The 10,231-nt window shown below is 48.7% G+C and overlaps 1 protein-coding gene across 1 annotated transcript; it reads right to left on the bottom strand.

Annotated features, from left to right (window-relative positions):
- Positions 1–2,668: 2,668 nt before the first annotated feature.
- Positions 2,669–9,629, bottom strand: TDGF1 (teratocarcinoma-derived growth factor 1). Its single transcript, XM_027586712.2, has 7 exons — positions 9,492–9,629; positions 5,946–6,038; positions 5,183–5,235; positions 4,972–5,097; positions 4,423–4,537; positions 4,221–4,330; positions 2,669–3,050 (listed from the first exon to the last, which is right to left on the bottom strand). Exons 2-7 carry the CDS (start codon positions 5,978–5,980, stop codon positions 2,935–2,937), a joined length of 555 nt encoding a protein of 184 aa, XP_027442513.1. The 5' UTR covers positions 5,981–6,038; positions 9,492–9,629; the 3' UTR covers positions 2,669–2,934.
- Positions 9,630–10,231: the final 602 nt, after the last annotated feature.

Here is a 10,231-nt window from a genome sequence, read left to right as displayed (position 1 = left end):
CTGAGGTGACGTGTGAATGCCCAGGTTTGGAAAACACTGGCCCAGCCTCACCTGCAGAGCGGTTTCAGGTTATTTGCATGCAAATGAGAAGCGCTTTTCAATATTCTGAAGTTGCCTTTTCCTTTTATGAATTTCCATTTCTGGGCAAAAACCACTCTGGTAAACAGGCAGGTAGAAAGGGAAGAATTGTGCCATTTGTTGAGAATTTTTGTACTAGTGCTCTATTTTAGTTTATGTTATTCTAACAACACTGTGGTGTAGGGACACACCCCGGTTGCAGGCTGGGCTGGGACACTCGGTTCCACGCCCCCCCGCCCCCACAAGTAAGTGGCTAGACCAGCCTTCCTTCCACACTGAGCAGCCCACCCCCATGCTCTGAGCTCTTTAGGATGCACCTTTGGAACTTTGCATCTGCAGGGCATTAATTTGGAGAAACAAGAATTGGGGACCAAGTGGTACCTAAATGATGGAAGCAAATGTTGTCCTTCACAGCAGAGAACACACACCAAAGCCAGAAACAACACTGAGTCTGCGCTCTTGGCTCTTCTAGTTACTTAAGTTTTGAGCCTGATGTAGTCCTGGCTTTCCCCATGAAAACAGATGCAACCCACCCTCACTGTGGGAAACACAAAGTACAAAGGGGAAAAACCCACCACTGCAAAGCACTTGTCACAGCAAAGCCCAGAAATAACCACAGTTCACACTTTGGTCAATAGATTTCCCATTTTTACTGGGCATACTCACATATACAATGCAGTTTTAAAATACATAGTTTTATCACCTGGTTTACAACAAAATATATTGTGAACATTTTCTCTTTTGCAAGTTAAAATACTTGCAAGGTATGGAGAAAACGTAATTTATTAAGCTCTCTTGTTGGAGAAATTTAGTTAGAATTTTTTTCCAGGGAATACTCCATCCCCTTTACAATGCATTGGGAAAAAAAGGGGGTGTCCTTGTCTTCTACAACTTTCTATAGATGATAGAAATTTGCCTTTTGGGAACCCTCCTACACTGCTGGTGAGAATGCAAGCTGGTGCAGCCACTCTGGAGAACAGTATGGCTGTTCCTCAAAAAGTTGAAAATAGAGCTACCCTACGACCCAGCAATTGTACTACTGGGTATTTACCCCAAAGATACAAATGTAGTGATTGGAAGGGGCACCTGCACCCCAATGTTCATAGCAGCAATGTCCACAGTAGCCAAACTATGGAAAGAGCAAGAGCCCAGATGTCCACTGACAGATGAATGGATAAAGAAAATGTGGTACACACACACACACACACACGCGCGCGCGTGCGCGCACACACACGCACACACACACTGGAATATTATGCAGCCATCAAAAAATGAAATCTTGCCATTTGCAGCGATGTGGATGGAACTAGAGGGTATTATGCTAAGTGAAATAAGTCAATCAGAGAAAGACAATTATATGATCCCACTGATGTGTGGAATTTGAGAAACAAGATGAAACCAGAGAGGGAGACAAACCATAAGACTCTTAATCATAGGAAACAAACTGAGGGTTGCTGGAGGGGAGGGTGGACGGATGGGGTAACTAGGTAATGGACATTGGAGGGGTATGTGTTGTAATGAGCACTGGCTATTGTTTAAGACTGATGAATCACAGACCTGTACCCCTGAAGCAAATAATGCATTATATGTTAATTAATTGAATTTAAATTTAAAAAAAAGAAACTTGCCTTTCAACTTAGCTTTTTAACTTGCTTTTTGGGCCCATCTAATCATCAACCAAGTAATTCATTTTGTTTTCCCCAATATCTCTCCCATTTGCTTCCTCTTTTCTACCCAGTCTCCCTGGTACACACACACATACGCACACTTCTAATACTTCAGCATCCAGTCCCTCACCTCCAGTATCTGCTCTCTGCACTCTTGTCTGCTTTCTTTACAGACTGTTCCTTTCCTTTCTTTTTAAAAATGAGGCCTTGGGGTGCCTGGGTGGCTGAGATGGTTGAGCGTCTGCCTTCGGCTCAGGTCAGGTCCTGGGATCGAGCCCCGCACCGGGCTCCTGGCTGGCTCAGCGGGGAGCCTGCTTCTCCCTCTGCCTCTCCCCCTGCTTGTGTGCTCTCTGTCTCTCTCTCAAATGAATACATAAAAAAACCTTTAAAAAAATAAAAATGAGGTCTTAATTGATTTTGGTCAACTCTACTCAAAGCCTCAGTTCCACATTAGGAGTAGCCTTTAATAATCTGAAGATAGAATTCAATTGTTAAAGGAAAATAGTAAGAAACCCTTGGTAGAGATACGTGTATCAAGAAATGTAGATCTTGGTCACAGAGTAGATATGGCTGACTTTTTTTTAAAAATATTTTATTTATTTATTGGAGAGAAAGGGCAAGACAGAGCATGAACGGCGGGCAGAGGCAGATGGAGGGAGAAGCAGGCTCCCCGAGAAGCAGGGAGCCCGATGTGGGACTCGATCCCAGGACCCTGGGATCAGGACCTGAGCTGAAGGCAGAAGCTGAACCCACTGAGCCACCCAGCAGCCCCTATGGCTGACTTGTTATTTATTTATTTTTCTTCTTTTTTTTAAGATTTTTATTTATTTATTTGAGAGAGAGAGTATGAGGGGGGGAGGGTCAGAGGGAGAAGGAGACTCCCTTCTGAGCAGGGAGCCCCATGTGGGACTCGATCCCAGGACTCCAGGATCATAACCTGAGCTGAAGGCAGTTTCCCAACCAACTGGGCCACCCAGGCACCCTAGCTGACTTTTTAAAGAAGTTTTTGGGAGAGGGCAGGGCAGAGGAAAGTAGTTGGTACTTGAAGAAAATGTTAGGGACCATGATAAAAATCCATTCGCTGTTTCAAGGCAACTAACAAATGATCATCTCTCAGTTAGAACACTGGAAGGACAGCCTTTACAGGTTATGAAACTCACATGACAAATATTGCATATGCAAATGTCCATTAACAGTAACTTTGTAGAGCAAGGCAGACGCCAGCTAGCGAAAAAATGGTGCCCGAAGACAGTGTTAATTCTGGAGTCCTGGAGACCAGGAAGTGCTCATCCATCACGTGGCCATCTGAAAGGTAGGGACACTTGGTCATTAAAGGAAATCCCTCCAGCAGTTTATCCTGCCCACGTTGCACATCTCTACCAGCCAAAAATCAGTTGGGACTCAACATTTGATGAGTAGAGCTATGCTTATGGGACCAAGAGTACCAATCACATGGAATTCAGGCCCCCCTGAAAAAAAAAAAAAACTCTTTCAGCAAAAGTCGCCATAGGCCTACCGTTAACTTGGGTTTTCCCTGGACATGTGCTCTCACACCTGGAAACTTACCCCAGCCGGTGACACCTTCAATGGCAGGGGTGCCGCAGGACTTGGTTAGGCATCGACGAGGAGGAGACAACACATTTTGGGCCCCAAGTTCCAGGAAGAAAATACAGTCTCCACCCCTCCAGTCATCCGGTTCACACTTACCAAACACCTATCCTGGGCCTGACTCAGCCAGGATGCAAGTGGAAAAGTCACAGTCCCCATCTGGGTCAGGGCTCCCCACCTGCACTCAAGTGAAGCATCCTGACCATGTGCAATTTCTAACATCTCCAGGGTCAGAACTCTGAGAGGCCTCTGAACTTGGGGGGACTGAGAAATATGGCTCAGGGCGGGGCAGGGTGAGAACCCTCTCCTCTGGGTCCCTGTCCTTCTCGCTACTGTTTTCCTCAAATCAATAAAAATCTGCAAGGTGACAGGGTTGGGACCATTCACCAAGGGGTCCATGCGGGGCGGGGGGGGCCTTGAGGATCCATGAGGAAGTTCCTGAGGAACAAGACGGGGGTGGGGGGGGTCAAGCCTCTGGTGGAATTAAAGGGCAGGAGTTGGGAGTTGTCTGCCTGGAGCTTGTCTGGGTCTCCCTGCCCAAAGGGAAAGAACCCCCAAGAGCACCTCTTGGTGTTTAAGACACCAAACTTTTTCTTGTTTGTTTTCTTGTGTAGAAGATTACACACTATAACACGTCAAATAGCCTTGACGTAACTCTCCAGCTGCAAGGTGACATTTCTGAGGCATGAGATATTAGGGACACCAGCGTGACCACCCCATCTGGAGCCCTTGATGCTTTTAGTAAGCAGCCCTTCGGCTGCCAGGACCTAGCAAGCCGTGGGGTAAGAGGAGAGACCCCTCCCCCCTCACCAAGTAGCCACAACAACTGAGGAACTTGAAAGGACAAAAGAGCGGACTATGGCTTACCACAGCCCGGTAGGAACGTCTGCCGAAAGCAGTGAAGCTGGCCGCGCCAGCATTTACAAATGGAACATCCCTTGGGCAGCCAGGTGTCATGGGGCACGGACTCACAGTTCCTGGGCAAGAAGGAACAGAGAAGGCGATGCATACGGATTTTAACTCCTGCCTCTTTTCCTCTCCGCCCACCCTGCCCCCTTTAATGGCTTACTCTTTGCGGGAATCATGCTCACAGTTGCGGCCATAGAACGAGGGGGGGCAGGCACAGAAGGACCCCAGCATGCAGGTTCCCCCATTCAGGCAGCAAGTTCTGTTTAACTCCTTACCTGAAATGTAAGGAGAGGTGGCTGAGAGGGTGGGGGGTACTGAAAAGCTAAGCTCCTGGGAGCAAAGGTTAACACAGTGCTAAGGGCTTGGGTTCCCCAGTGCTTGGAGATGTCTAAATCTTGTGAACCGCACAGAACAGCACGCTTGCTTTTTAGTGTGGTTCTGCTACCTGAGCCTCCGAGCAGAGAAAGCTTTTACGTCCTCAGGCCAGGGGTGGTTCCCAGAGCCCTGGGAATCAGGAGGGAAACTTAGTGCATCCCCCGGAGGTCAAGTACACAATGCCGGACTAGGCTCCAGGGCCAAGCCCGGTCCATCCATCTGCCCAGCTCCAGAATCAGCTTGCCACCCAGGAGAAAGAGCATCAGGAAGAGAGTTAACAGGAAGGACCAGGACGGTGATAGCACGCAGTAGATCTAAGGCAGGTGGGTCTTACTATCCTGGATTCCTAACGACGGCACAAACTGGGAAGACCGGTGACGGACTGCAGGCTCCTCCCGGGACCGAACGCTGTCATCTCTTAAGGGAGGCTCTCTCCTGGCAAGTTCACGGTGACCCAACCCTAAATGACAAAAATCAACCGGTGGGCTCAGGATTTCAGGCCCGGTGACAATTGCTGCTGATCAAAATGACAAAAAGTCTCTCACCAGCAACCAATTCCAGTTCAAACGCTTTGGAAATGGCCATGATCAGAATCACACTGGGAAGACGAAATCAGACACCCGTTAGCAAAACAAGGCAAATAAAACCTTTTGCGTTAACAGAGTTAACACCTGGGTCTTCCCAGCACAAGGACAAGACCACAGACCACTAGGGAGAAATTGTAGAGTCCTCCTTTCTTTTCAAATGGCTAACTCATGTAACAACATCAAGAAACACGATGAGAATAAAAATCACCTAAAAGCCAATTCTTTTCCATCTGTATCATGACTTCTTAGGCTCTGTCCTCCTAGAGCCATAATTTTAAGTAGGCATAAATCTTTTAGCTTCGATTTCACAGAACGCATATTCTCCTGCTGTCAGATTTCATATAAGAATTTAAAAATGACTGCATGACATTCTCTGTAATCAGTGAATCACATTTTACAAACGATTTCATTTAAACCGGCCATTTGAAAGATTTTCAGGTTAAAACAAATCCCGCCTATAACTCTTCACAGTTTTGCAAATACTGAATCTATGCCTTGAAACTTCTCAGGAGCAGATTTTTAATCTGGTTGTTGATACTGATCTTTTCTTACCCAAGAGAGGAAAACGCTAGTCATCTATCTCCCAGGCCGCGCCATTAACCCCATTGAAAATGTTAAAAAACCAACGGCAAAGCTGGACGGAACTCTGTTAAGTGTGAAGTTCTGGGTCTTTAGGAAAAAAACAGCATCCCTGAAGTTCACATTCAGGATAGGTTCATACCTGCAAGAGAAGCGCTCCATTTTTCTGCGGTCCATAGCTCCTAACAGGTTAAGGGGGAAAAAAGGTCCTCATGGCTTTCATTCATGGTCGTTGCTAAAACACCCAAAGGAAAACATGAATTTCCTGAAGTGAAATTGGGAATTTAGAAAGAAGAGTGTCCCCGATGAGAAATACGCTTTCCCCAGAAGGTCTTAGGAAGAGCAGGAGCCAGGATGTCTGGGAGACTGGGGGCTCACCACCCAGCTGGGTCCTAAGGAATGCTTTGACCTTAGCTGGGGAGCCAGCCCGGCCCTGGCCTCTCCTTTCTCAACAGCCACGCCAGCGGTGGGGAGGGCCTGCAGGAGGGCGGGGGGGGGGGGAGTGGGCGGAGACCTACGCCCATCACCCTGCGGAGCCTCTCCCGGGCTGAGGTGAGGGCGGTGAAGACCTGGGACGAAGTGGGATGGAAAAGGCGGGGTCTTGTTAAACTAGTTAACTAGCCCAAATGCCTCTATCATTGGTCGCCTCTTAGAAAAAAAAAAAAATCAGATTTACTCTTAAAAAAAAAAAAAAAAGCAAATCAATTGTTCTGTGCAGTTGGTGATTCCAGATTGGAGGAGCGGGTGGAAAGTGATTGCTTTTTTTTATTTTTAAGGATTTTATTTATTTGCGAGAGGGAGTGAGAGAGAGAGAGAGAGAGAGCGAGAGAGAGTGCGCGCATGAGCGGGGGGCAGGGGCGGAGGGAGAGGGAGAAGCCGGTTCTCCATGGAGCAGGGAGCAGGGAGCAGGGAGCAGGGAGCAGGGAGCAGGGAGCCAGACTGGGGGCTCGATCCCAGGACCCTGGGATGATGACCTGAGCCAAAGGCAGACCCTTTAACCGACTGAGCCATCCAGGCGCCCCAAAAATGATTACTTTAATTAGGAAACCCTCAACACCACCGAAAAGTCTCATCTCAGGGAGTTTGATACTTTATTGCCAAGTTTTACTTGAATTTCATCTTTGTTTTTCCCAAAAAAAGGCGTGTTGAGCCTGGTGCTCGGTCCTGAGTGTCCTCAGGTGGCTGAGTTGGGTGTCTCCACCAGCGGGAGGACAAAGACTAGGAAGCTCTCAGAGGGGAAGTTCAGGGTCACCAGGGGATCCCGGGGGCTCCTGACCCCCTGTGAGTGAGTGAGTGTAAATTCCAGGCGGGCCCGAATTGCAAGTGGAGTCTCTGCCTGGCTCCCCAAGACACCGGAATGAACCCCCTATTCTGGGTCCTGTGTTACCCCTATGAGTGGTTATTTGGTGGTTCCTGGGAGCCCCCTGAGGCTGCCGCTGGAGAGGCGTGTCCCTGAGTCGGAGTCCCCACCTACCATCTTGGTGCTCCAGATGATGTAATTCGCCCCAAATCATGAGTAGTTCCAGATACCATTTAATTCTAATTTCTAAAGGAAAAGCCTGTCGTTTACCCACTGCTGCGGGGCATGCGGGTGTGAGGCTTTTCTGTGCTATTTTTTTTTTAAAGATTTTATTTATTTACTTGACAGAGAGCAGGAGAGCACAGGCAGGGGGAGCGGCAGAGGGAGAGGGAGACGGAGATGGAGAAGCAGGCTCCCCGCTGAGCAGGGAGCCCGACTGGGGGCTCGATCCCAGGACCCTGGGATCATGACCCGAGCCGAACGCAGTCGCTTAACCGACTGAACCACCCAGGTGCCCCTCTGTGCCATTTTCACCCATCTCTGTCCATCGAGGTCACCCCGTGGCAGAAAGGACCGGGCAGCATCGGGGCCACTTCAGGCTCAGTGTCCCCTGTGCGCAGACCACGGGCCACAGGTGCTGAGAGGAGCCCTTAATGGCTTCCACACCTGCATCTTGGGGGAATTAAATTTAAAATAATTTTTACTGAGGAGTAGGGCCCCATCAGAGCAATGGTGGGGTGCAGCCCATTTACTTTACTATAGAAGCAGCCGGCTGTTGGGTTCCTGCTGAGCTTCAGCTCCCGGTGTGGCCTTTTGACTTGTTAAAAGCTTCAGGTGGCATGCTGAGTTGCATCGGGAACGGGGAGCTTAGCTAGAAGCTCTTGGAAGCTGGATGCGGGGGAGGGCAGTGTCTAGGAAAAGGCTAACCACCCAGCCCTAGGAACTGCAAAGAAGCAGAGTGCAAAGAAAGTCAGTACAGGCACGCCTCCTGCTATCGCGCGCTTCGCTGTATTGCACTCTGCAGACACTGCTTTCTTTTGTTTTTGTTTTGTTTTGTACAAATTGAAGGTCTGTGGCAATCCTGCGTTGGCCACTGGTTCCCCTGTCTTCTCCCTCTCCTCGGGCCTCCCAGTCCCCGAGAGACACCAATATTGAAATGAAGCCAATTAATAAACCTACGGCGACCTCGAAGTGTTCAAGGGAAAGGAAGAGTCGCATGTCTTTCCCTTTAATCAAGAGCTAGAAATGGGGGCGCCTGGGTGGCTCAGTCGTTGAGCGTCTGCCTTCGGCTCAGGTCATGATCCCAGGGCCCTGGGATCGAGCCCCACATCGGGCTCCCCGCTCCACGGGAAGCCTGCTTCTCCCTCTCCCACTCCCCCTGCCTGTGTTCCCTCTCTCGCTGTATCTCTCTGTCAAATAAATAAAATCTTTAAAAAAACAAAAAACCACAAAAGCTAGAAATGATGAAGCTTAGTGAGGAAGGCACGTCCAAAGCCGAGCCTGGCTGCGAGCGAAGCCTCCCCTGCCAAACAGTTAGCCACGCTGTGAATGCAAAGGCAAAGTTCTTGAAGGAAATGAAAAGTGGGTCTCCAGTGGACACACAAAGATAAGAAAGCGAAACAGCCTTATTGCTGAGAGAGAGAAAGATTTCCTAGCGAGCAAATTCCTAGCAATGGAATCGCGTGGTTGAAGGGTAGACATGCACAAATCATTTTCCAAGAAGGCTGCACCAGTCTCTACATATCCCCCACTTCTGCTCCGCCACCCCACATCCCTCTCCTAACCAGCTGGCTGCAAAAAGCCTCTTAAGTTTTACTAATTCTGTATGTAAAAAGAGTATCTCATTCTTTGGATTTATACTGTTGCCCAGGGTTTATTGGATCTTGTATTTCTTTCTCCATGAGCTGGCAGGTAGTTCTTGGAGGGAACTTGAACTGGCTTCTTTCTTGCCATTTGCTCTGGGAAGCCCTTCCCCAGCTTCTGGTTAGCCCAGAGCCCTGGCCTGGCACCCACTGCTGGAGTTCACCTTATCTTATCAACACTGTATTGTAAACTGCTTGTTTTCCTGTCTTTCACCAACCCTTCCCCCTGTGCCTTCTCCCCACAGACTAGGAGGTCCAGAAACCTGGTGTGCCAGAATTTCACCTTCCCCAGCCTCCCGTCCCGTGTCTGCCGGTGCTAATCTGACCCCATCTGCCCCACCTCTGGCTGATGGAAATGTCGTCTTAGCCTCCATTTCTCAAAGTGGGGGTGGGACGAGGGCAAGGTCTTTGAGAGGCACCATAGGCAAACAACTTGCTTTCCCTATCGAGAGCCGGAAGATACGACAAAGAACGCCCCTCCCCCCAACAATCCAGGAGAGAAAAAGAAGTCCTGCGTGCTACAAACCTCGCCCATTCTGGGTAACTTCTTCAGGAGAGTTCACCGTACAGAAGACAAGATAATCTTGATGTCCTTACTGGAAAAGTCTGACTGAGACTTTTAGACGTGGCTATGGTTTAGAATTCTTTCCCACCAAAACAGTTCTTCTAATCAAATTCAACAAATATTTACTGACTGGCTATTCTGTGCTGAGCACAGTGGGGGAGATGGGATCTCGAGACTGGGGCTCCCGCTCCCTAACCACCCCCTCCTTCTGCCGTAAGACAAGCCCAGAAATCTATGCCAAGTGCCGTTTTACTTTTATCAAAACTCTGCTGATGGGGAGGGAGCGGTCACTTCCTGAGGCCCTGCTGACCAAGTCATGGCTCCAGCAGAGAGCTGGTTTCACAAGACCTGGAGAATCTCATTTAAAAGTGCTTCTTAAGTGGATTTTGTATGTGATTGCATCCGGGCATTCTTCACAGCTCTTGATGGTTTTGAAATGGATTAAGAGCAAGTGGAAGTCCAAGGCTGAAATGCAAATCCCAAATCGTATCAGAAATCAATTACAGTGAGGCTTCCTGGGATGCAAATGGCCCCGGGAAACTTTGAAGTGTGCCCCATTCTGGAGACAGCCCCCAGGCTGCCCTTCTGAGCTGCGGCCACCACCGTGCTAATCAGTGGATGTTGTGTTAACCCACTGAGTTTGTGAGAATTTGTTACCCAGCAATATAGAATGAATGCAAACACTTTGGAACTTTTTTTTT

Source organism: Zalophus californianus, chromosome 1, assembly GCF_009762305.2.
Source record: "Zalophus californianus isolate mZalCal1 chromosome 1, mZalCal1.pri.v2, whole genome shotgun sequence".
In the NCBI taxonomy this organism is placed as follows: Eukaryota; Metazoa; Chordata; class Mammalia; order Carnivora; family Otariidae; genus Zalophus; species Zalophus californianus.
Note: the sequence above shows the minus strand (reverse complement) of the source record. Positions and strands in the feature narration are given on the sequence as shown.